The 26,160-nt window shown below is 46.2% G+C and overlaps 1 protein-coding gene across 2 annotated transcripts in view; it reads left to right on the top strand.

The window, feature by feature from the left end:
• SPOCK1 (SPARC (osteonectin), cwcv and kazal like domains proteoglycan 1) overlaps window positions 1–26,160 on the top strand; it is a 466,123-nt gene that overhangs the window by 384,376 nt on the left and 55,587 nt on the right. For both annotated transcript variants that reach the window (XM_037016497.2, XM_073221675.1), the window contains one exon: window positions 8,138–8,252. In XM_037016497.2, coding sequence (XP_036872392.2) covers window positions 8,138–8,252 — 115 coding nt within the window. The remainder of the gene's footprint in view (window positions 1–8,137; window positions 8,253–26,160) is intronic.

Below are 26,160 nucleotides of genomic sequence, written 5' to 3'. Positions count from 1 at the left end.
GTTCTCGGCCAGGTCCTGCAGACAGTGAAGAGATCCCCGCTGCCCTCAAAGAGCTCCCGCTCTGGTGGGGAAGCACAGAGGGGATGTTATTGCAGCAGGGGAGTGGCCTGGGCTCTGCAGGGGGAGCAGCTGGGGAGCAAACGCAAGTGTTTCTGGGAAGAGTTTTCCCAGCAGCACTGGGCAAAGCAATGTACATTTATTTTTACCTGCCTAGTGGTTTAATAATTATTAAACACAGGAAGAGTCTAGAGAATAATGTAATGAATGCTTGTATACCCATCGCCGAGATTTGGCGTTCTTTACATTTTGAATCGTTTGCTGTCTCTGCACCCACAAACACACTTTTCCCAGGAACCCATTTAGAAATAATTGCAGACCTTGTAACATCTCACCCCTGAGAAAAGAAAGTAGATGAGCTCCTGTATGGCCTTCGTAGGTTTTATTATACCTCCGAGAAGAGTAATTCAGTAATATCACCTAATAAACAGTCCATGTTGAAATCACGGTGATTTTTGCTACCATGTCTTTTACAGCTTTGTATAATAATTATTTTTCAGGATCCAGTCAAGCCTCACTCATTGCATTTATTTCATCTATTTAATTTCTTCTAATCTAGAACAAACACCCAGTCACCCCTGGGGCTTTTTGTTTATTTTTTGAGTTATCTTACAAGATGTCCTCAATTCTGGATTTGTTTCCTAACAAAGGTGAGATTAAGCTATTTTGGCAGCTATACCACATAGGCACTACTGCGTGCTTCCCTTTGTAGCGTGTCAGGAGGTACATGCCAGATGGTCCCACTACTTGGGGCACTTAATTGGCCCCTTGGTCCCTTTGTTAAGGGGTGATTGCCATACATTTTTAAGGAAATGTTTAATTACTCTGTGTCCTGTGAGGTGACGCTTTGAGACTATGTGACTGTCCTGGCCTCCAATCACTTTTAACCAGTGTTTTTAGTGAACATCAAATGATCCTTTCCTGACTTGATTATTACATGGGGAATTGCAAAATGACTTTCTAATCCTAGCAGTCTTCTAAGTTAGTGTAGCTGGCATTTGTCTGTAGGGAAGAGCTTTTCCTTTCTCACATTTTTAGCAACTTGATTTTAAAGTTTAAGGTTCTGTCTTCTTGAGAACTCTTGACTCAGAAATGTGTTGGGAATGGGGAGGAGGAGGGGGAAGAGAGAGGAGGAGAGAAGGGGAAATGAACGAGGAGTAAAGGCAGAGCCCAGAGTCACCCAGGCCTTCCTGGGAAGGCCGCCATCAGTACAGCTGCGAGGGCCCCTTCCTCTCTGCTCCCTGCTTGCTCCTGTCCAGCCACACTGGCGTCCTTGCTCTCTCCTGAGCAGAGGCAGCATCTTCCACCCCAGGACCTTTGCATTTCTCTTTTCCTGGAGCGTCCTTCCCCGGAAAGCTGCATGGCCCACGTTATTCTATTCGTTGTCTAGATGTAATCTTGCCAGACAATTTCCTGATCACACCAAATAATATACCATTCCCCCCTATTCTTGTCTCTTGCTCCCCTTTATGTTTCTCCCCTGCCCTCATCAGTACCTGCCATATAAACTCCATGAGAACAGGGGCTTTGTCCTGTTGGTTCAGAGCCTTGAACAGAGTCTGGCCCATACTAGGTTCTCAATAAATATTCATTTGAATGCAAGAAGGAGCCCGTACATAATTGCATGTTTGGTAAAGCTCTGAATGGGACCAAAGACCTTCTCCTTGTTTCTTTTCATGGCTCTTTCCAGGTGGCCACAGAGACACCCAAGCCCTGGGCAGAGATGCACGGCTCTTCTCTGCCCTCCAAGGATTACACATGCAGTCAACAACCATTCACTCCACGCCCCATTATTAAAGCCAGTGGAGTCATGATATTACCCCCCCTCCTTCTTTGACATGATTTTTGGGGAATAAAAACAAATCAGAATTCATCAACTGTGAACAAAATTGTCAACTGTGAACTCTCAACAGTTTGGTTTAAAAATAGGTGATTGGTTGATGAAATAGAGTGGAGAAAGCAATTGAAATAAAATGTTAAAAATAATACCCAAAGTATGCAAGGCAAAGTTAAGAGTGTGGTGTGGTGGAGAAGGGCACTCGGTGGAGACCTGCGTGAGCAGCGAACCAGGGAGAGGTTATTTAATTCTGCTGCACAAATCATAGAAGAGAAAGATTTACTGGCCGTTTGCAGAAAAACATTCACTCATTCTGACATGTTGGTGTGTTATGCAAAATGGAAGGAAAGATTGGTCGGGAAATCTGCTAGCACATTTATTTTTAAGTAGGTCAACATTTTGAACACTTCTGCCAATTTGTGAAATCTTTGGCTCTCTCCGTCTTCTGTTTTTGTGGTGTTTGGGGAAGCCATTTCGGTTACGGCAGGTCAAGGGGTCCAGAAGCTTCAGAGTTTTGTATTTATATTTGCATTTGTGTGAATATGGCTTTCAGTACAATGTTTGACGGTCCTTAACTCATTTCCCACTTTAGGGCTCTCCTGTTTTAAATAGTTAGGGTTAATTATTTATTTAACTGCTTGATCAAAAAGTCAATATAAAGGCTTGAATTTTTCATATTTCTTCTTTTCCAGGCATGAATCACAGTTGATAAATTTGGCCAAGTTCTTTATGTACAGCTGCCCTATATCATGAGGCTGTTACTCCACATTTTTTTTTCTTCTTCTTTCTTTAGAGGAGAACTGAGCCCTTTTGGCACAAAGATCTGTATTTCATAAACTTAAAACAAGGCATTTCCATTCCTTAGAGACTCTTTTTAAAAAACCTGGATGGACTGTTACTAGTTTGCAATGGCTACTGTAATGATGTACCACAGACTAGGCTGCTTAAACAATGGAAATTTAGTGTCTCACAGTCCTGGAGTAGGGGTCTGAAGCCCAGCTGTGAGCAGACGTGGTGCCTTCTGAGGCTGTGAGGAACAATCTGTCCCCTGCCTGTCCTCTAGCTTCTGGTAGCCTCAGGTAGTCCTTGTAGATGACCGTCTTCTCCCAGTATCTTTCACACCACTATCTTCCCTCCATGTGTGTCTGTGTCCAAATTTCCCCTTTTTATTAGCATGCTGATCATGTTGGATTAGGACCTGCCTTTATGAGCTCATTTTAACTTGATTATCTCTGTAAAGACCCTCTTTCTACATAAGCCACTCTCTGAGATACTGGTGATTGGGACTCCAAAATATCTCTCATGAGGGATGTAATTCAGCCCATAACATAAGGTACAAAGCTTTCCCCGCTCAAGGGTGAGGCAGGGGCCAGAGCAGTGGTGATTGCTCTATGCTTAGACCCATGGCCGGTGTGGCCCAGGGCCAGTGGGGCTCTCCGCACAGGCCACAGTGGCTGTCTGATAGGACCCACCTTTACTGCAGTGTGTGTCTTTCCCCTTCTGCTGGAGGCATGCCTGTGGCTGTTTGTGAGCTTCGTGTAGTGGGCTGGCTCTTCACTCCACATTCCAGCACTGTCTTTTATACCTGTTTCCTCCTTTTTTTTATCCATACCCCAATTCTTTTCTAAAGTGAGGAGTTATGGGTGTCCCTTTATTAGTCCCCAAGAGTGTCAGTTTGTAGTTTACTCTGTGCTTGTCCACCCCCAGGCTGCGGACTCCATGAGGAGGGCTCCCATTCTACCCTGTCTCACCTGGAGCTCTGCACACACCGTTTGGATGCAGGTCAGCAGAGCCTGGTGGTGCTGGTGGACCACCTGGGTCCTCTGCCTACAGGGCAGCTGTGGAGGAGGGAGTGGACAAGTGCTGTCTGGGCAGGTCCTCACTGCAAAGCAGTCACCACCCATAATCTGGCCAGTTTTCAATGCCTGCCTTGGGAGCTCTAAGAGAAGGCATGGGAATTCTAGGCTCTTGTCCTTTGGTCCTGAAGCGGCCAGAAGCCAGTGATGTCCCTGTGGTGTTGGGGACCCTCATTCCTCCCTCCTCGCCTCTCCAGGAGAACCTTTCACACTCTGTAAAGACGCTCTCTGCTCCTGCCGCCTCCTTCCCAAGGAAGGCTGTGTGTGGCCTGGCAGGCTGGAGCCCAGAGTCTTGGGGTAGGTGACACCCATGGCGAGGAGCAGTCGCTGCAGGGGAAGGTACCATGGCCCGCCTCTTGCCCCCTCGCCTCCTGTTCCCTCGACAGGCCTCTGTGCAGGGGGCAGCAAACCTGCCATGCGTTCAGAAGCTGTGTGCAGTCAAGCCACGCACACCGGACAAAGGCGGGCCGGGTCTGTGCTTTCTCTGACCCCATGGCGGGCAGCAGGCAGCTGGAGCTTTCCTGGGCATCTGTCCCCTGCAGGTGAGGCGAGTGGGCGGCAGGCCTCTACTTGGGAAAATCCCGGTCACAGTGCAGGCCTGGTCTGGTAGGAAGCCCTGCGTATTGAGAGTGATCTGGCCCTGCTGGGCAAAGCTGTGCAGGGCTACCATTGGCTTTTTATCTGTTCTTCCCGAGCAAGAACGTGGGGGAGAGAGGATGAGGTAAGAAACTGGGTGGGTTATCGCCAGGTGGGACTTGGAGAGGTGCTGTAGGAAGCTAGCATACATGAGATGCCTGCGCTGCAGGCCCTCGGGAGCCTTCTGCCCAGCGAAAGTTCAGGATTCGGGTTCTAAGCCGTGTGCCCTCTGCTCTTCCCAGAGGCCCCTGCAGGCTCTCATTCCTCCTAGCGAGCTTTCACGGGAGGTGTGGTTATAGCATGGCTGTAACCTTGATAGATGGGTGTAAACATTGTTTTATATTTGATCATAAAGTATTTGATTCATAAACATATATGTATTATTTATAAGTAGGTGCTAAGAAACCAAAAGCTTCAGGCTCCAGCACCCACCTTGTGAAACAAAACACTCCCAGTTTTCACGGTGCTTCTGTGGGCTGCTGTCTGGTGCCACCCTCCTTCCAATGGTATCTTGTCATTCCAACACCTCTGTAGCTTTACCATGTTTTAGCTTTTACTGGTCTACATACCAGTGTGTGTGTGTGTGTGTGTAACTACCTTGCTTTGAGCTTTATGAAAAGTGGACTTCCAGCCCTTTGACTGCTGGTGCCTTCCTGGACTCAGGGAAGAGGCTGGGTGGCATCCACAGGCTGCAACAGTGTCCAGGAGGCGGTCCGGGGGAGGCCGAGGAAGCTGGGTCACTGGAGTAGAGTCCACGGGGGCTGCCAGGCAAGATGAGGCCAGCCAGGGAATACGTGTTCCGGGCATCCGGCAGCAGGTGGACCACACTCTGGCTCCAGTGGCAGAGGGGGGAGCAGGGCGGCTGAGAGGCAGAGTGCTGAGTGTGGAGCTCAGAGAGAAGACTCAGGGAGCCTGCGTGGGTCAGGAGGGCTAACCACAAGCCTCTCGCGTACTGAGCTCCGGCCCTGCACCCCTGTGCAGGCAGACTGGCCACTCCTGGAGGCTGGGGCAGAGGTTCCAGCAGCAGCGTGAGCAATGCCACCTTACCTTCTGCCTTTATCATTCAGCAGCTATTTACTGAACACCTACTTTGTGCCAGGGATCCATATGCATCATGTCAGGCTGGGGATAAGATGGTGGATCTCAGACGGCACCTCTTCCAGCTGTTACGGACTTCACAGTCTATTAGGGAGCAAGTTGTTCTGTTAGTCAGCTTTTGCTAAATTATTCTTAGTAACAAATGAGCCCCAAACATCAATGGGTTCCAACAGCAAGCATTAATTCCTTGTCATGCTGCACACTGGCTGTGGCTTAGCTTCAGCACTGGTCCAAATCCTCTGCCTTGTGGGTCCCAGGTGGAAGGAGCAGCCGTCATAGGCCCATGTCATTTTCATGGTAGAAGGAAGCACAAGAGAGGTGGTGACACCAAGCAGCGGTTCTTAAAGCGCCTGTCCAATCCTGGCTTGCCTTACTCCCCCCACTGGCCACCCGCTGGCCAGAGGGAGCAGTGTGGTGAGGCTTGACGTCACTGGGGAAGGAAAGTCTGCCTCCCCCTGGGGTGGTGCTGCGCTGCAAGACACAGCGTGATGGCCAAGTGTACGGCCCTCTTTGAGGGAGACCAGAGAATGTCTGGAGGAGCACCACAGTCCATCCGGACATAAACAGGCAGTGGCAGTAAGAGTGTGATGCGACCTTATCATAGTAACTTCTGACCTTGTAAAACATATCTTCATATAAAAATATTTGTTACCCTAAAATTACTTGCTTTAGGGATTCTGTTGAAAAAATAGTTTAAGACCCCCTAGTCTGAAACTGAGGACTGTTCCAGAGCACTAACCCAGGGTGAAGGAGGCGGCAGGGCTGGCCCCAGAGGTCTTTGCTCCTGCCTTGGGCACAGGCACGTTTCTGTGCAATTTGAAAAGAAGGCTCTTATATGGTGACCCCCCGGTCACCTTCCAGTCCCTTGGCTTACCTTCTCTCTGTTCAGCCCGTCTGCAGGATGTCCCTAACCTTTGGGTCTCTGTGCTGCATCCCTATGTGCACATGTGTCCCGCCTCACCTCAGAGTCACGTCCGCATGGCTTTAGGAGGACGTGAGCTCTTCTGCTCCCTCATTGGGTCAGTGAGGTCGAGGGCTGGGCCACGGTTTCCTTTCAGACCACCTCACCACTCCACGGCCCCACTGGGCCCTTACTGGACACCTAACAAACAGGGACAAAACGAAGGTTCGCATTAAGAGGAAGCCAGGCCCCTGTGGGCTTGTCTGTTGCTCTCTGTCACAAGAATTGTCAGCGACTGTGTGGGTGACAGTTGGAGTCACTCAAGAGTGACTCCAGTGCGTTTAGAACCACGTTTAAAGTACTCTTTGCCTCGGTTTGTAATTGGTATGGGGGCTGAATATCTCATCCCCACAATGAGTCAGTATTCAGCTGTACTGCTGTGAGCTGCTTTGCAAATGCTAGTGGCCTTTGTCGCAGGTAGGCACTTGTGTTTTCCAAGAGCAAGACCTATATCTGCTCTTTTCTTTCTTTTAAAAGATTCCCCTTGGCACCTGATGAGAGCCTCATGCGCGGTGGGTGCTCCATAAATTTTACCTATCTCCTCTTTCTTTGAACCTCCACCAGATACTAACATGGTCCTGGGCCCATGGGCCTTGGCAGAAGATTCGTTACACACAGGCCTTGATCTTGAGACTTTCACAGGGAAAAAAGGAGTGAATCTCAGACAACTCCAACCTAGGCTGGCAGCAGCCCAGAGCTCCATACAGGATATCTGTTCTCTCAAGTCCGTCCACATGACAGGAGTGATGTGGGGCCGTTAAGTGCTTAGCCCTGGAGTCAGGCATGCTTTGAATCCACCCCTTGTGAGCACTGTGATCCTCCTCATGTTATTTAACGTCTCTGCGTCTCAATTTCTTGTTCCATAATGTGGGACTAACAACAATGCTGTCCAGTGCTCCGGTCTTTTGCACCTATAATTAGCATCCTTCTTTCCTGCTTGTGTTCTGAATCGTTTTGAGACTCCAGAGTAAAGAGCTGGCAGGAAGTGGCCCGAATGCTGCCACTGTTGCTGATAAAGGATTGACAAGAGGATGTATGGCTTTTCGGCTTCAATACTGAATTGCGAATTCGTTGGACGTTTTTATTAGTCCCAGGCTACTTGCATCACCGCAGGCATCCTCTGGGGGAAAGACTGTAAATGTAGGTTTTGGGTGATTGAAGCAAAAGCCTTCACTCTTCACTTGTTCCCGAGGCAAGAGGCTGGGCCTCTCACGTCCCATCCAAACTTACTAAACAGACTGTCCCTCTTGCTCTCAGGAAGAGCGTGTGAGCCGCTGAGGGCCTTGGAGTGCGCCCCTGGCAGCGCTTCCCGACGTGCGGGTAAGGCGGCGTGGAGAAGCAGCCTTCTGCTGAGAGGTGGGGGGTCTTTGTGGACCCTGTGGGACTCCAAGATGTTGCTTCAGACTAATACTTGTACTAACACTTACATGGAGGTTGCCGTCAGTTAGAGTAAGCTGTGATTCTGCAGTGTCTTTAGACATGAACCTATGGAAACCTTTGGAAGAACACAAACAGCCACTTCTTATCTAGGATACTGCGATCCAGACCTCTAACTGAGACGGACTCCCCTGTTCCCGTCTTTGTGCCCAGGAGCCTGACTGTGGCTTGGCATGGCACTGGCTGTTCCTGAGGGAGCCAGGCGGGGGTTTGCGCAGCTGCCTTCTGAAGGCCTGTTTGCTTTCTGTTTTGCAGTGCAAGTTGGAGTTCCATGCTTGTTCTACCGGCAAACGCCTCACCGTGCTCTGTGACGGGCCCTGTCCATGTCTCCCGGAGCCTGAGCCCCCGAAACACAAAGCAGAAAAGAATGGTGAGTGGGGACGGCAGGGGACGCCTGAAGGGGAGAGGGTGGGTGGCCAGCGTGGGCCAACATGGCCCGGCTCTGCCCCGGGTGCCTAGAACCTGGTATTCGACAGAGCTGTTCTAGCCCACGTGGGGAAACAGCTGGGCTTGGCGGGTACGACGGCTTGTTTAGGGCCTGGGAGCAGAACTGCCGTCAGCTGCCATGACAAAGACAGAAGAGCTGAGAGTCTTTGACAATAATTCTGTTAGAGCACGACGTGCACTAGGTTCCTGCAGAGGCCACACTGGCTCTGGTGGAAGAAGGGCAGGTTTTTCTGCATCTAAGACCAGGGCCTGCCTTAGGGTATATCTTAGTCTTTCTTGAACTCAAGCCCGTAAATCCTTTGAACCTCTCAAGGCCAAATTTCAAAACAGAGACTGCCGAGAAGTCACAACAGTGGAGAATATTTCCCCAGAAAGCATTCCTGTATGAATATATTCTGCTTGGAACACAGCCAGAGCCAGGAGACAGATGCAGGGAGATGAGGTCCCTGGGGCCGCTGTTCCCTTCCATGACGGAGGGGCAGGCCAGGCGGGACTGACTTGGATATTGTCAGGGCAGACACAGTGATGTGGTCTGACTGGTCTCAGTCCCTTTGGAGCCTTCGTTAGTGAGACCCAGGGTGGAAGGTTGCCTTTGCCCTCTGTGGAGCTGGGCTTTCTCAGCTGTCGTGGCTCACCCGTGGGAAGTGCTGTGCGTGTGTGTGTGCATGTGTGTGTGTGTGTGTGCGCGCGCACACGTGCGTGTGTGCACATCTTCTCACGTGTTCTCTGTACTGGAGGAGAATGAACAGCTACCTCTTCCTGAATTGGATTATCTTCCCGAGGGCACGCGGACGGAGCTGTTCACGTCTAAATGTGTTTATGGTGGTGACTGGGGGACTGTTGTGTTAAAAGGCTCTTTGGGAGCTTTAACTCAGAATGCGCAAGGACATTGTAATGCATAAGGCACTGTGGTCACAAATAATCTCCATAGATTTTTCTTGATCTTAAGGCATTTTGGTCTGACTCATTTATGTAACTACAGTAAAAAAAAAGTTGATGAATATACCTAGGCCTCCTCCTCGTGTGGTCAGAAAACCTCAAGCTGTGGTGAGGTTAAGCAACCACAAAGTCTGGAAAATTAACTTCCAGAGATTTAAGATTCATTTTAGGAAGTTTCAATAGTCTTGTTATTCCAGGTGTATTGTTTAGTGTTTTTATTTGATCTTCTATTCTGTGGTGGAGAAACCAAACCAAGGAAGTCATCTCCACCGTTCTGCCTGCGGCATCTGGAAGTGGGGAGAATGCATCGCTCCTCAGGGGCCCCCAGATCTGCTAAGGTTTCCTCACTCACCATAATAGGTGATAGGCCAGTTTTCTGGGGGGGCTTGGTGGTCCTCCAAATGAAGGGCAACACTGCTCTGCGAGTCTCCTTGCTTTTAAAAGCAATGTAGCTACTTGCATATGCTCACCAGGACACAATTGAGCAAAGAGATGGTGCAGTCAAGGCCATATCTGGAACAGCATATTCGAGAGTGAATTCATTTAATCAAGTGTGACAAGCCCATTGTTAAGAAGTAAGGGTGTACTTCATTTGGAGGACTCCCAAGTCTTCCCAGAAAGGTCTGTTAGCTCTTTATGGAGAGTCAGGTCAGTGAGAACAAGAACATATTTAAAAGTGTTTCCATTTCAAAATGTGAATCCTGAAAGGAGGTTGTAGCAGCTGGGATGAAGGGGAGAGATCAGAGGTGAAATGAAAGGCAACTCATCCGTGGGGCGGAGGGAGGAGGAGGTATGGCAATGCAGTCCCCTGGCCTTACCTGCCACAGCTCCTTCCGGAAGCTGCAGGCCCTGCGAGTGACAGTCCGCATCTTCCTGAGACACATCGGGGCTCTGGACTGTGTCAGGAGCAGCCTTATGTCTGCACCCATTGCAGAAATGACATTGCACAGTCTCAAAAGGCAGGTGTGTCCAAAATGTGGCCTTAGTATTGTCGATGATGAAATTTTATTTTCAGACTGTGACTTTGAACCTGGGCTCCATGTGATAATAAAAACATTCATGTACTCACTTCCAGAGAAATTCTGTTAACTCAGGGTTGTACCTGAATTCAACCTAGTAGGGGTTGGGTGGTGGCTTACCAGCCCCGATCCTGGTGAGAAGTGGCTCCTGGACCTGTCTCTGTGTCTTGGCATCTTTACTTAGTTGACCAGCAATGTTCGTCCTCCATGCATCCAACCAAAGACACCAGAGATCCACCCGTGACCTCTGTTCACACGTCCCCTAGGTCATACCGAGTTCTCTTTCCCATACTTTCTACTCTTCTGGGCTTATTGATCCTCACACTGCCCCTCCCTGGCCCCCTTCAGGGCCACAGAAAACTTGAGGAGGCCCTTCTATGACCTTCTGGTGTCAAGAAAGACTGTGCTGAGGTCGCTATCTCAAGCCCTCTCTTCTTGGAGCCGCCTGGGAGCAATTTCTATTCTCTGCAGAGGATATTTTTATGAGGCTTGCCTCAGATTGGATTTCATATTGGTAGCAAAACCCAGGTCCCCTTTGCTGCTGGGGCCCTCCCGCTGTCTGGGGTTTCACAGGTGCCTCCTTCCCTGCCCAGGACCTAGAGCTGGATTGGAGACAGGGAGAAGCATGGTGAGTAGACCTTTTCCAAGGAACTCACCTGCCTCTCGCTGTTCTCCTTCCCAAAAAGGTGCGTCCTGTAGCTCCAACTCTGATCCTTCCTGGGGGAGTGTCGAAGGTTTGTGAGGGTGGGGGCTAGTTCATTGTCTTTTGAGTGTCAGGGATTTCTCTGCTTCTTCTAGCCCTGCCCCTTTGAGTTATAACATCCCGAGCTCTTGCAGATCAGAAGTCCATTGTATCAGCTTTAAGATTCAAGAGCATTTTTGGGAAGCCAATGCCAAGTGGTTGATTTTTGTTCTTTTTTTGTGTGTTTTGTGGGGTTTTTTTTCCTGGTCCCTGAAGACACTGAGGGTCCCTCAATATCGCTGACTATTTCCTCTCACACGTGTAAATTACCATGGCTGACCTTGGGCAGGTTACTTCATTGCTTTCTCTCTCTTTTATGTCTGTGAGGCCAGTCTAGCCTCAGAAAAAGAAAAAGAAAAAATATTAAGAAGAGGGAGATGAAAATGAAATCTAGGGTTTAGCCTGGGTTTCTGTGTTTCCCTGAGAGTCTTCCGGGAAAGATCCCCCCACTCTCTCAGCATTTCCCAGTACCCAACAGCCAGCCTGGTTAGGAAGTCACTTCTTACATCTAACATTAACTTTTTTTTTGCTCCGGAGAATTGCTGCCACTTTTTCTTAAGTCCTCAGTCAAGAATATGAGGAATATTAGAGGTACTCATTTCTTGATTTCCTTACAGTGGTTGAAAATCTAAGGGGACAACAGGGGTCTCTTACAATTAGAGTCTTTATATACATTGTTACACTAGCCAACACTTCTCTCTTGCCAGACAGGAGCCTGTCCCAAGCCTGCCTCCCTCCCCTCTTTGGCAGAGAGAGGGCACACCCCCTTGGCCTGCCCTTGGCAGCTGTATTGTATCTGGAGGTGGGATTTGGAGCTCCCACATTACACCTGTCAGATCAGGAAACGATCTCACTTATCTTCTTCCAAACTACGCTAGACGGAACTCTTGTGTCCCTTGACGTTGCCTTTCCCCATGAGGACCAGGGACGGCTAAGTGCACAGGGCCTCAGACCTGCCCCAGACTGACTCCATTTCTATGCTTTACTACATTGCATTACATGTGTAGGAAGAGAATTTGCCGCCTCTGTTCAGGCCCTTCTTACCACAAGAGAGAACTGGAGGCCCGTAGAGAGAAGGAATCTTGCCTGAGGTCTGGCGTTGCGTTGGGTGAAATTCTGTTGGAGCCTGACCCTCGGGCTAGCATCTCTGCTCCCACTCTGTGTGCACCTCAGGCCACAGCGGGGTCCTCACCCTCAAGACGGTCTATAGCTGAGTTGGGTGGAAGTTAGATTTCATTTTCAGGGATCTAATGCCACCTGCCTGCATCTCGAAGTGTCAGCCATGAGTTGTGTTCCCCACAACTAGCAATGTTTTTGAAGGCTTTCTACAGAATTTCTCCCAGTGCCTTCTCCCTCTGTCTTTGGAGGAAGAAGTGGAGAGAACTTTCTCTAAGGGCAGCTCTTTGCTGGCTCTGTTGGCACATATTTGCTTTTGGAGAAGGAACGTGGGTCCAGCCAGCAAAGCTCAAATTCTGAAGAAGGCTGTGGAGGCGTGCTGGGTGGTAGGGGCGGTGTGGGGCATGGCTGTTAAGGCCGGTTAGAAAAGAGGGCTGCACATCTCTCCAGCACTATGCTAGGAAGAAATAACTTCCCTCCAGCTGAGCTATTTGCAACACTAGAATAATAGTCTGCAATTATTTCCTTTCCTCAAACAGTGATCTCAACCTAAGGGCTAGATTCTGGGGAACAAAGTCCTGGGTTGACAGACAGTTGTCTAATTTCATTACTTATCATAAGTAGAGTTGGGGAAATGTGTTTCAAGGGGAACAGGAGGTGGTGCCAAAGAGATGGGATAAAGAGTTCTTCCTAGCTGCGATGTCTCAATGGAAAAATCCTGAAAGAATCCTGCTGCAGAGACTCCCAGCAAAATGGAGATTTATCATTGCATCCTGAAAAGACCATTTTTCTTTAATGTCTACTGTGTAACAGAGTGAAGGCCTCAGGCTTACAAATTTGCAATTTAAAAGCAGTTTATATTAACCTTTCCGTAGCCATTCAGCTTTATTCACTTATTATTCAGCACTACATTATGGCCAGAAATTAAACATGTAAAGAACATTTTATTTTAAGGCCTTATTATTCTAAAAGCCACAACCTCAAAAAAAAATTTAAAAAAAAAAGAAAGCTTCAGAATTGGCAACTGCAAAGAAGAGAAACTTTCTCATCCAGGCTCTCAGGGTGACTGCTGACTTTGGCTTTGAACTCAGGTTCCTCTTCTGTGAGTTGAACTCTGCAAAAGCAGACCGCCGGTTCTCCTGGTCATTCTGAAGCCTACTTGGTGGCAACTGATTGGAAAAACTTCTGGTGAAAAGAGAGTAACTGAGGCAGAGGATGGCCCCAGTCATAACTGGAGTCCAGAGAAGGGGATAGAAGTTTGTGCTAGAACTCAGTAGCTTTGACAATGCCTGCATAGTACCCTTCCCCTGCCCTTATATATTTTAATTTATAGAGTAATACATATTCTTTAAAATCCATATGTCATGGTCAAAGTATCTCATATTCCCAGTTCTGTTAGCTTTTTGTTGCACATGCTTGCAATTATGTTAATATATATATACTAACATACTTACTAAACTTTACTCATCCAAAATCAGGATCGTATTCTACATAATACTTTGTGCCCACCTCTTTTATACATCACAGATAGGCTTTCATTTAAGTGTACACGAATCTACCCATGCATCTATCTCCCTCTCTCCAGCCCTCCCCCCATAGCCCCCCTGCGGCACTGCCCCCCTGAGCTCCAGACTGAAACCTGGAATGACTGCCCGGCACCTCCACTTCGATGCCCCTTGGTGTATCAAGCGTAACACACCCAAAGCCAACCCTCTGATCTTCCCCCCAGATCTGCTCCTGCCTCCTGCAGTATTTACCATTTTAATGAACGAGGCAGCTCCCTGTTTTCATCTGCTGAAGCAACAAAAAAAAAAATATTCTCTTTCTCTCACATTCCATAATAACCATCTTGACTCTTCTTTCAAGCAGATTTCCAACTCTATGCACTTTTTTCCATGTTCACTGCTACCACCCTGCTAGTGTAAGCGATCCTCATCTCCTAATAGCTTCCTAATTCATCTCTGGGCTCCTATATTCTCTTGAATATTGCAGTTGAGCTTTAATTCTGTAAAATGTAAGTCAGGTTGTCTAATACCCTCTTTGAGGCACCCCAAGGAGTTCACACCTTGTTAAGAGGAAAAACTAAAATCCTTTCAGTGACATGCAACACCCAACAAGATGGGGTGCCCTGATCAGTCTCTGCCCCCCCGTCTTCTGCTACCATAGCCTTTGCTCACTCAGCTCCAGGCACACAGGCCTCTGAGGAGTCCCTCAAATGCTCCCATCATGTTCTTGCTTGGGACTGATGGCCCCTTTGCACCGAATTACCCCTCAGCCTGGACCGTCTTCCCAGACAGCACATGGCGCACCCCTTACCACCTCTTGACGTCTCCACTCAAGTGTGACCTTCTCAGGAACCCCTTCCCAGTGCTTCTTAGTCTCCTTTCCTCATTTATTTTTCTCTGTCCCATTTATCACCTTCTGGTATATTAGGTGATTCATTAATCTGTTTTGTTTATTGTCTGTCTGTCTCACTCAACTAGACCGGAAATTACATGAAGACTTTTTGTTTGAATTCTCAGTCATTTTTTGTCAACTGATGACTGACTACCTCATTCTTTTTAGAGGCTGTCCTTTATACAGATGTACCGTAGTATGTAATAATTTTAAATGCCAAAGATATGATTAACTGTGACAAGAGATAATTTGTATAAGATGCTTAATCTGTGTGCCGTGCTAAGCACTTGATGTGTAGGTTTAATTCTTCTAACCACCAAATAATGGCTTCTCTGTTGCTGGTGAGAAAATTTGAGATTTGGAGCATTTCAGAACCTTGCCTAAGGCCACAAGCTAACAAATGACAGAGCAAGGATTTGAAGTCTTCCCAGGGCTTGTGTTCTTTTACTCGCATTAGACTGTGTTAACCTAAACTGAATGTCCATTAAAAGGGCAGCCTTCCTTCAGAAAAAGACAAAGTCACATACACCCACACATTTTAAACTGAATTTTACCCCGCTTGCAGAGCTCAGGAGGGAAGGCACCCCCTCACCAAGCTCACAGCTCCCTGGTGGATTTTCCCAAGGTGAGAACATTAAGAGCCCCCCTCATTTGCTCCTCTTTCTTTCCGTAAGCGTGCTGGGCACTCTGAAGTTTATCGGAACCCTGTCAGGGGCTCGTGGCTCACCACCTATTATGCTTTTCTGATAGACACAAATTTCCGAGGTAGGTCCTTAAAGATCAAAATTCACTTGTACTCTGTCCTGGAGTCAACTGTTCTTCCATTGCTCTGTCTTGCCATGAAAATAAAAGACAACATTACAATAAAAATTGAAATTACAGTCGAAAGAAAGCAGGGGGCTGCCACCCCACCAAGCCAGCTGCTTGTGAAATGTCAGGAGGCCTCTTTCTTCCTAGACCTAGAGAGGGTGTTGGTGGGAGCCTGGGCCCCGCGCCAAGTCGGGACGAAGGAGGGTTCTGCTCCACCCTAACAGGTGCGCTGCGAGTAGAATGAACTCAGTTTTAACCACAGATTTAAACAGAGTTCAAAATAGAGTTGTTTTATCATCTTCATCACCATTACTATCTCGACGATGATCATGATGATTCTGTTTAAAAACTGAAAGTAGAAATTAGACATGAAGGAAGCAGGAATGTCACTTCGATTATTTAATTTGAGGAATACATAGTAATGCCAGATAAAGCTCAAGATGAGCAGCCGGTTGAATACGTAGTAATATGTCCTGCAGAATGGGACAATTCTCGCCTTCAGGTTGCCCAGTGGTGTGGTAGCAGGTGGTGTTGGAGTCAGGTCCTTCCTGATTGACAGAATTTTGCCACATAGATGGACCTGCATGAGGAAGCGTGGCCCTCCTGTTACTAACGTACCTGCCTGGACACCCCAAGACAGCAGTTACATGGTTCTGTTCCCTCCCACTCCAGCCCAGAGGGTATCAATTTATTTTGGGCTCCTTGGCCAGGGTTGAGATTCCTACCAGACTCTCTGCAGCAACTCATGGGTGCGGGTAGGCTGAGGCCAGCAGCCCAGCAAGTCTTCTGAATCCCATCCCAGCAAGGGATTGAGTGTAGCCCCAGCTTCAGAGGTCCCTGGGCAGGGGACGCTGATGCTATGTGGCCAGATTTAGGAGTCAAATGTCAAAGACCAGCAATTTAGTGCATACCGGGAGGTTGACCAAAAGTCTGATCATGTACCAAGGCACAGGGACAAGAAATACTCCTAAAAAGTGACTTCCAAAAAAATTAGGCTTTTTTATTTTAAAGCCCTTCCATGTATGGGGGCCGTTAATCCTATGGAGCTACTACCCTGGGAGGTGTTACTGAGGGGGAAGACATTGGGGGCCGTGTCCCTGCATCTCTCTTGATCTTAGAATTCAGAAAACTCCATCCTGTACCCGGTTAATCCCCAGGGATTGCTGAGATCTCCAGGACAGAGGTTGAGGAGGGGTGGCACCGTGCCCCTGGCCCCCTTGGCCCAATCTGTGTCTGGGTCCCAGGCTGTGGCCGGGTTCCTTCAGCATGGGGATGCTGCTGGCCCTCCCCGGGCTCCAGGACCTGGCGTCTGTGCTTCTCCCTGGGGACTGAAGGGGGTGCTGCTGAGGGTCCCTTCCCCTGCCAGGCTCCTGTCTGTGTGTCTGCGCCTGCCAGTCTGTCCTCTCCACCTGGGGCTTCTGCCCCGGCTTTCCCTACAGACTGCCCGCTGCTGTGGGCCCCATGTTTTGCACAGGCCAGTATGTGGCATGTGTGTACAGGCTCTTATGGTTTTCAAAGCACTTTCGTGTCCTGGAGGTTGTGGCAGCTGCCGCCCTTGCAGAGGCGGAGGTTGGAGGTGAGTTAGGGCCTTAGATTCAGAGACAGGCTCCGTGATGCGAAGACACCAGTCCCTGGCCTCAGTCACTCTGGGGCTTGACCTCCGGCTGTAACACGATGGCTGTGCCCGTTTATAGCATCATCCACGCCAGGCTCAGGCAGGCCTTCTCCCTGCCTGAGTCCTGCCTCTCCACCTTAGGAAGAGGGTTCAAGGTGGTCCAGGAAGCACACACCTGTGCCTTGATGGCAGAAGTGTAGTATCCATTGGAAGGGAACATTCTACGCAGTGTCTTGTCAGGCCCTCATGAGAACACAGACAACATTTCTGGGCAAAGGGGGAAGTGTCTGGAGACGGCAAGAGTTTATAAGAATCATACGTATTTCTAAGCTGTGAGATGGCTGGATTAAATCCAGATTACCTCTGGGTCCAGTAGGAAACTAGCCTATGCAGGAAAAAATGTAGTGACTTTACATTCTTTGCTTCTGAAGGCCTCTAAGCCCTACTGAAAATAAAAATTTAAAGCTTAAGGCAACACTCTGACAGCTGTTTTGTTTTGAAAAATTGAGGGCAGTGATTGAGTTTGGAGGTCATGAGAACTGTGTCTTCAGCTGTCCACCCATCCATCCTCCTATCTATCTAGCATTTATTAAATGCCTATTCTGTGCCCAGGTCTTGTGCTGTTTCTCCCCTGAGTGGGATGACAAGAACTCTCAGCACCAAATTCATCAATAATGTGTTGCAAGAGAGCTCATTACGTCCCAAGGTAACAATTGTCTAGAGCTGGGCTGCCTAGAGCCCATCTCTTTATGCATTTGGGTTTATAAGTCTGGTACTCCACAGGCTTTTTATTGCTTTTTGAGTATTTTGTTACAGTTTTGACCTCCCACTCTTATAGTCCTGGTGGTCAGAAGAGCTAGACTTCATCTCATGTGGCTGAGACAAGAAAATGAACTTACAAATATGGGCATTCTGTTCCATTTGGGACCCTTTGATATGCTGGCACTGTATAGCCACTGAACTGGGACCTCCTGCAAGCAGGAATTATGTCTAATTTAAATAAATTACTTTTATATCCCTGGCATATGTGTTGAATGAATGGACACAGCTAAATATAAGCATGAATTTGCAACATATCTGTTACACATTTAAGAAGAGCAATGTTTAAGTAAATATCCAGGTTAAATTGGTACCTTTCTGTTTCCTGTGTGTTAGGAGTTACTGTTTATTCCACCTGCGGTGAGACAGGCCTCCTTGGCTTACTGCAAGACTTCTGATACCTAGTACCTACTCTCCCTGGGTTGCTTTCCCCAGTCTTTTACTGTGCAAACCGTAACTGAGGACTTTGCCCTCTGGGGTCCTGTGTTTCTGCTTCGTTGCCTCTGTCCGTGAGCAGCGGTTCAGGTAGAGACCACAGCCCTGGCCACTAGCATGCCTGCTGCCTGCTGTTTCCCAAGCAAGGCTGCTCTTTACCTGACCTCCCGTGAGTCTTTAACTGTGAATCTTCAAGTTTGAACACAGCTCATTTATACTTCCTCCCGTCAGGGACCTACGACAGCCCTCGCTGCAAGGCAGTGTGGTCTGCCAGCAAGTGCATGGGCTGCAGAGTCAGACGGTCATGGCATTGAAGTTCAGCCCCAGGACTTACCAGCTATGGGCTTTGGGCAAGCCACTTAGCACCTCTCAGTCTTAGTTTCCTTATAAGTAAGAACAAAGAGAATAAGGTCTATCTTGAGAATGAAATGAATTCAGTGAGGTAATTATGACAATGGCTGGTTCTAAAAAGTGCTCAGTGAGTATCAGTTTTCCTTCTCTCATAACACACACACACGCACACACATGCACGCATACACACACACACATGCACACATGGATAACCTGCTCTGCTCTCTGCAGTCGGGTAGCACCCTGCCTTCTGAAAGGCCTTGGGGTTCTAGAAGCAGTCTTGCCGACACGTAGCAGACACCGTTAGTTGTCTATCCCGTACCCACTCGGTTCTAATTTTGTTTGGAGAAGAATGTGTACCTCCCTGTCTCCTGCAGCTGAGGGTGTGGCTCTGTGGGTCAACCCTGGCTAGTGACATTCAAGTGAAGTCCACTGGAGGTTTCTGAGACAGCTTCTGCTGCCATGAGAACAGGGACCGGCAGAGCTGGCACTGGCCTTCCTCCCTGCAGAGGCCTTTGTGGAGCTGTCGCAACCATTTTGTGACCACAAGGTGACCAGCCTAAGGACTGAAGTCTGCCCTTAAGGATGACGCTGCAGAGGTGTGGAAAGAACCTGGGTGGGTGGTGCTCAGCCAAAGCTGTGCTGGCTTCTCTCCTGACTTCTTATGTCACAAGGTCACCTCCATGAATTTACGCCACTGTTAGTCAAGACTTCTGTTATTTGCAGCTACACATATTTCCTAATTGACACAGAGCACATTCCTTTTAAGGATCATTTTCTTATAGACAGGCGCTATTGGTGTGAGGCCATGAGCTCCCAAGGGCTCAGGGACAATGGCTTCTTGGTGTTGAGAAGGGAAGACATGAGATGGCCTCAAGAGCATTGCTCAAAGTACCTCGACATAGAGTGTCCCAAGAGCATGCAGTTCCCAGAACCAGGTGCAGGGGCTGTGGTTGGCCTGGAGTGGGGCCATCTGACCTGAAGCAAAGACAGTGTGGCTGTGCGTCAGGGCCTCCCCATCCCTGGCAAAGACTGCTGACGAGGGGGCAGAAAGGACATTCCATGCTACAAAACCGTGAGGCCTGTTGGACTAGAGCACACCATACATGAAGGTGAGCAGAAGGAACTCCCAAGCAGGAGACAGGTATGTGGTGAAAGGCCAGAGACATGCAGATTTGTAAGTCTCATTTTAAAAACACTATGAGAGCCACACATGTTCATTACAGAACATTTTTTAAAATTCTGAAATATACAAAGAATAAAGTTTAAAAATTACCCATGATCTCCCAAGCTGAGTATAATCACATACCACTTTAAAAATCTTTATTATTAGCTTAATAATACTTAATAATATTCCCATATCATCAATTATTCTTTTAAAACTTGATTTTTAATGGTTGCATGGTATCTGATTCTATAAATGTACTATGTAATTTTTATAACTAGTCCTCTGTTATTGAGCGTTTAGCTTCTCTCTAATTTTTCATTATTATAAACACTGCTTTTATGAACATCATTGTATATTCATTTTGCACACATCTTAATTATTTTCATAAGATACATTTCTAGCAGTAGAATTTATGGGTAAAAGGATATGCATGTTGTAACTCTTTTGTTACATACTGGGAGAATTTCTTCCAGAAAATGTATACTGTAAGCGATGTATAAGAATACCTATTCAGGGGACACTTACCAACTTTGGATACTGTAAGTTTTAAAAGAATTTTTCTACTGTGTAGGTTAGGAAAAAGGTGCTTTTATTGGTTAGAATTTGATTCAGCAGACATAACACTCTGGTGCTCAAATAACAGTGTTTAAAGCAAAAGAGGGTTTATTTCATTTCATACCAAGTCAGTCAAGTGGTAAGACGTCCAGGTCTGGTGTGGAGAATCTCAATCATCAAGGACCCTTCTGTCTTGTTCTTACGACCGTAGCATGCAACCTCATGGTCCAGTATTTCTGCTAGAGCTCCAGACATTCCACCTGTAGTCCAGTCAACAGGAAAGGGCAGAGAGCAAAGAAGGGCACTTTGCTTTCCTTCAAGCAGGCTTCTGTGAATTTGGGTATAATTCTCTTTACATCTTAATGGCCAGTTCAGTCTGACTTTATTCTGAGTTTAGTTGCATAGCCCTTCCTAGATTCTGAGGAATTCAGACTTTAAACCTAGAAAGCAATGAGATAGCTAAAAATCAAAGTTCATACTCAAGAAAAGCAGAAGAATGGCTCTTGGGAGGCAATTACCTGTCATAATTTGATTTTTTTACTTATTTGACTACACTTGCATGTTTAACTTTTTTTCCCACACATATACATGCATATGTGTGTACTTGCGTGCGTGTGTGTGTGAGTGTAGGTTATTTGTAACATCTTTATGAATTGCCTCATATTCACTATGCTTTCTCTTTTATGGTGTTGGTCTTGTACTAGTTAATTGATATGGTGATGCTTTTACATATTAAGGATATGAATCCATCATGTATTTTTCACATTTTTTTTTCCGATCTGTCATTTGCCTTTAGTGGTATTTTCTGATAGACTAAGATTTTGATGTTTTTACCCAGTCATGTCTATCACTCTTTCCTTTTGGAGTTTCTGGCTTTGATGTATGTTTAGAAATCTCCCTTACTGAGGCCAGATAAAAATTTCACCTGTTTCCATTTTGCTCTTTCATGGCTTGAATGTTCATGTTTGATGCATTAGGCCAGTGGCATTGAAACAGGAAGAAACAGTTTGTATTGTGAGCCATTACTTTTACCAAGTAATACCCTTGCTCTGCATAATATGTGCTATTATCAATTCTCTCCCATTATACTGCATATTTTAGAAAGTTACGTTCATGACCCTCTCATGGATTATGACCAGTAGAAAAAAATGCTGTTTTAATCAATTTAATATTCTGGGGTGCCTTTGAGAAACGGGACTGAAGAATTTTTTTCCTTTTTTTAAATAACAGGTTTTCTTAATGACTTTTACTCTGTAATTCATCTTTTCACTAAGAACAGTTACTCTTTCAAAAAATCTCCCTGGCTGTTCTTGCCTATTTTCCTGGATGATATTAAAAGTCCTTCTGAAAACTTTCAGAAGTTGAGGTTTAAATTGGATGTACAAAGTAATTTGAGGCAAAGTGATAATTTTACAGTTAAGTCATTCCATCTGGAAGGGTGGCATATCTCTCTTTTCTTTTCAAGTTTCTTCAGGAAATGTCTGCAGCTTAGTTTCATATAGGCTCTTGTATTTCTCATTCCATTTCTGACCAGAAAGCTGATGTTTGTGATTGCTTTTTGTGAATGAAATCTGTTTTCCATTTTTGTTAAAATTATTCTTCCTTTCAAACAGGAAAGCTTGGTTCAGAGGGGGGTTTAATTTTATCATTTTAGATTTTCTATGAAAGACTACGTCATCTACAGATGATGGGCATTTTATCATCCTCTCTCCAACGTACATTTTAAGAAATAGCTATGTACTGATTACTCACTATGACTAGGCACTGTGTGTCATATTTATGTTACCATTTAATCATCTGAAAGCCTAGTGGTGGGAGATACTGGTATCTCCATTTTTAAGATGAGAAAGCAGACCTTTGTTTATTTAAATTGCTCAAGGCCACACATCTAGCAAATGGCAGAGTCAGGATTTGAACCCAGGTTAATTCTGTCTCCTGCACCTAGGCTTTTAAGTGCTTTACTCTTCTATCTCTATGTATGTTACACTTTCTTTGTGTGTCTTAATGCTTTGGCTAAAACTTCCAGAATGTGGTAAATAATAATATCGTTATACTAAGAAGCCCATGGATGGCAATTTAATGTTTTGCTGGGGTGCAAAGGTGAATCATGGCTGTGAAGGCCTCTGCACCGTGTGTCCCTCTGTGGCCGGTCTGGCGAGTGCCTCATGCATCCTTTGCAGAGGGTCCTTATTCCACTTCCTTGACACCGTCAATCCTTGGTCCTTCCTATGCTTAGAGGACTGTGTACCTCTTCTTTCCAGTGACTGGTATCCAACAAAATCCTAGAATTTCCCAAAGTCATTACTTCAATGTTCATTTTTTTTTTAACATAAGTACTTTTTCTTTTAGGAAAGTTTTAAATTTACAGAAATATTGCAAAGATAGTCGAGAGAGCACCCATTTCCCCCGCACTAGCATCTTACGTTCATACGGTCCATTTGTCACAATTAATGAAGCAATGTATTGATACATTATAGCTAATTAAAGTCCATATTTTATTCACATTTCCTTAGTTCTCACCTCATTTCCTTTGTCCCAGGATTCCCTCTACGAGGCTGTGGCCCGCTTAGCTGCTCTGTCTCCTTCGGCTCTTCTGCGCTATGACAGTTTCCTCAGGCTGTCATTGTTTTTGATGACCTTGATAGTTTTAAGGTGCACTGGTCAGATATTTTCTAGAATGTTCTGTAGAAGGAGTTTGTTTGGTCTTTTTCTCATGACTAGACAGGTTACGGGTTCTCAGCAGCAACAGCACGTTCGTCACATCCTGTCACATACTAGAACATGACTTACTGCTGTCGGTGTGAACCCTGATCGCCTGGCTGTGGCGGCGCCCACCGGGGCTCTCGGCTGTCAGGTGGCTCTTTCCTTTTCATGCTGGGCTCCTCGGGGGGAGGGGAGGTCACTGTGCACACAGCCCGCACTTAAGGAGCCGGGAGTTGATGCTCCACCTTCTGGAGGAGGGAGTGTCTGCGTCAATTATTTGGAATTCTGCATGGAAGATTTGTTTCTCCCTGATGTATTGATTTGTTTATCCATTCAGTGATAGATTTGTAGACGCACAGATGTTTGTTTTGTTCTTAAGGTTGTGAACTAACACAGACTATTGGATTAAGCCAATCCTAAGGTTTTGTTCAAAGTATTCCAGTGTTAGACATTCAGAGCTCTTTCTGTGGCTCCCGTGTCCCTTTGATATACTCTCATTGTGGTTTATTTTATTTACTTATTTTTGAGCCCTTCTTTACTTCCTGGCACTACAAGATGCTCTAGGCTCATCTTGTCTGCTCCTTTGCTCTCATCACCTGTCTGTATATTGAACAAAACATGAGCTCATACTGACGTCTCTGACTTTAATCTATTACCCGGTGGATCATTCCAGGCCCTCCCGTGCTTGTCTGCAACCTCCCACTCCAGCAGGCAGAGACTTGGCTCCCGGCTGCTGCCATCCATTCATTGTCAGTCCCACTGTGCACGTATAGTGATAACTAAACTGTTAACCCCTTCCTCTGTGGGAAATGGCTGTATCAACCAGAGTATAGTGCTTAGGTATAGTCTTTGTTCTTCAGTCTTATGACTGCCCCTCATTTCCAAAGCTACTCAGGTCAGCATCTCTGTAATACAGGTAGATTGGTTTTTTACATTTTGCATTTTATCCTAGGGTGTCCTGACCTAAATGACTTTTAAAAAATTCTATGCCCTAAGGTTCACTCTTTGTTCTATAATGTTCTAAGGATTTTGACAAATTCATGGTGTCATATGTCCACTATTGTACCATAAAGAAGAGTTTCACCCCTCTAAACAAATTCCCTGCACTTTGCTTTATCCACCACTCCTCCCTCCGTCACATCCCTGGGAACCTGCAATCTGCTGACTCTCTCCATAGTTTGGTCTTTACTAGAATGTCATATAAATGGAACCATATCTTATGTAACCTTTTTATACTGGCTTGTTTTTCACAGCAAATATTCGTCCTTTTTTATAGCTTGTTCTTTCATTATTTTTTAATCAATGAATAGTATTCCATTATAGGAATGTTTCATAATTTGTTTAATCCTTCACCCACTGAAGGGCATCTTGGTTGCTTCTATTTCATGCAATTAGGAATAAAGCTGATACAAACATCTGAGGGCAGCTTTTGTGTTGCCATACATTTTCAGATCAGTTGGGGGAATATCTCGGAGTGCTATCATTGGATGGTAAGATGTCTAGCATTTAAAGAAATTGCCAAACTGCCTTCCAAAGTGATGGTACCCCTTTTCTATTTCCCCAGGCAGCAGAGTTCCTGGCCAGCAGACTGTATTGTCAGCTCGGGGCATTTTGTAGACATTCTAGTAGGTGTGTGGTGGTATGTTGTTGTTGTTTTCATTTGCAATTCCCTCGTGACAGTTGATGTTGAGCATCTTTTCATATAGTTACTTCCCATTTTATTTGGTGAGGTACCTGTTCAGATCTTTTGTACATTTTTAACTTGGGTTGTTTGTTTTCCTGTTGTTGAGTTTTAGGAGTATTTACTTTGGATACGGGTCCTTTGTCAGATACGTGTTTACAAATACTATCTCCCAGGCTGTAGCTTCTGTTTTGTTTTGTTTTTTAACAGTGTTATTCACAGAGCAGAAGATTTAAATTTTAATCCAGTTTACCTTTTTTTTTTTCCCCATGAATCATGCTTTTGGATGTTACATCTAAAACTTTATCAGAAACCCATAGCCACAGATGTTCTCCTATATTTTTGTCTAGAAATTTTGTAGTTTTGTAACATATATTTCAGCTTATCATCCATTTCAAGTTAATGTTTGTGTAAGGCATGAGGTCCCTGTCTCTGGTCATTCCTTTACATCTGGACATCTAATGATCATACCGTATCATAAGCATCACATACAGAAAAGACTATTCATTCGCCACTGAATTAGACCCATTGCCTTTGTGCCTTTCCCAGAGACCACTTGACTGTATCTGTGTGGGTCTAATTCTTAGTCTTGTGTTCCACTGATCTGTTTGTCTGTTTCTTTTCTCACCACCCCCGTGCTGCCTGAATTACTGTAGCTTTGTATAAGCTTGGAACCGGGTGGTATGGGCACTCCTTTGTATTTCCTCTTCGGTATTACAATACTCTTTGAAAATTCGGTAATATAAAATATATTTTTTAAAGGATGTACGTTTGGTTCCCAGCCTTTTGGCCTAAAACATGTACTTTGCCCAGGGACTCCAATTCTGGATTCATAGGCACATAGTAGGCCCTTGTTCATCACCATTGACGGTCTGGAAGGCCAGTGTGGGAAAAGCACTTGGCCAGCAAGTGAGTCCAGCAGATGTCTCAGCGGCTCTCCTAACAAAACACTTGTGGTTCCCAAAAGAAAACGAATTCCTAGTGAAGGTCATTAATGTAAAGAAGAGTGTGAAACTTATGGTTCTTAAACAAAAAATAGAGATCTGAGATAAACAGGATCTTGGAATTGAGAGAATGAGAGCAATGATCACACACAGAAACAAGAGAAGCCGTTAAGGAAATGCTTTCAGCTAAGGCTCCAGCCAACGTAAAGACTTTGATGGCTCACTTTTATGCTCCGGTATTGTCTGGCTATTTGGGAATGGGTGAATGTCTCAGAAAGTAGTCATCCCTTATGCATTTTGTGAGTCTATGTTTGCAGAATGTTCTTCCCCACCTGCCTTCCTTTGCTCCTAGATATGCTTAGGGACTGTCTCCAGCATGTCTCCTCACTGTGAGCCATAGCCACATTTTGTGATGAATTTTCCAGCCAAAATGCAGTGCTGGGGTAAGGAGACATATGCCTGGTGTGGACTGGCAGCAGATGGAGCTCATCAGGATGCATTAGAACCGGCGTCCGAGCCCTCACGCAGCGCTAGCAA

This window comes from Manis javanica, chromosome 14 (genome assembly GCF_040802235.1).
Source record: "Manis javanica isolate MJ-LG chromosome 14, MJ_LKY, whole genome shotgun sequence".
Taxonomy (NCBI): Eukaryota; Metazoa; Chordata; class Mammalia; order Pholidota; family Manidae; genus Manis; species Manis javanica.
This window is presented reverse-complemented; position numbering and strand designations above follow the sequence as displayed.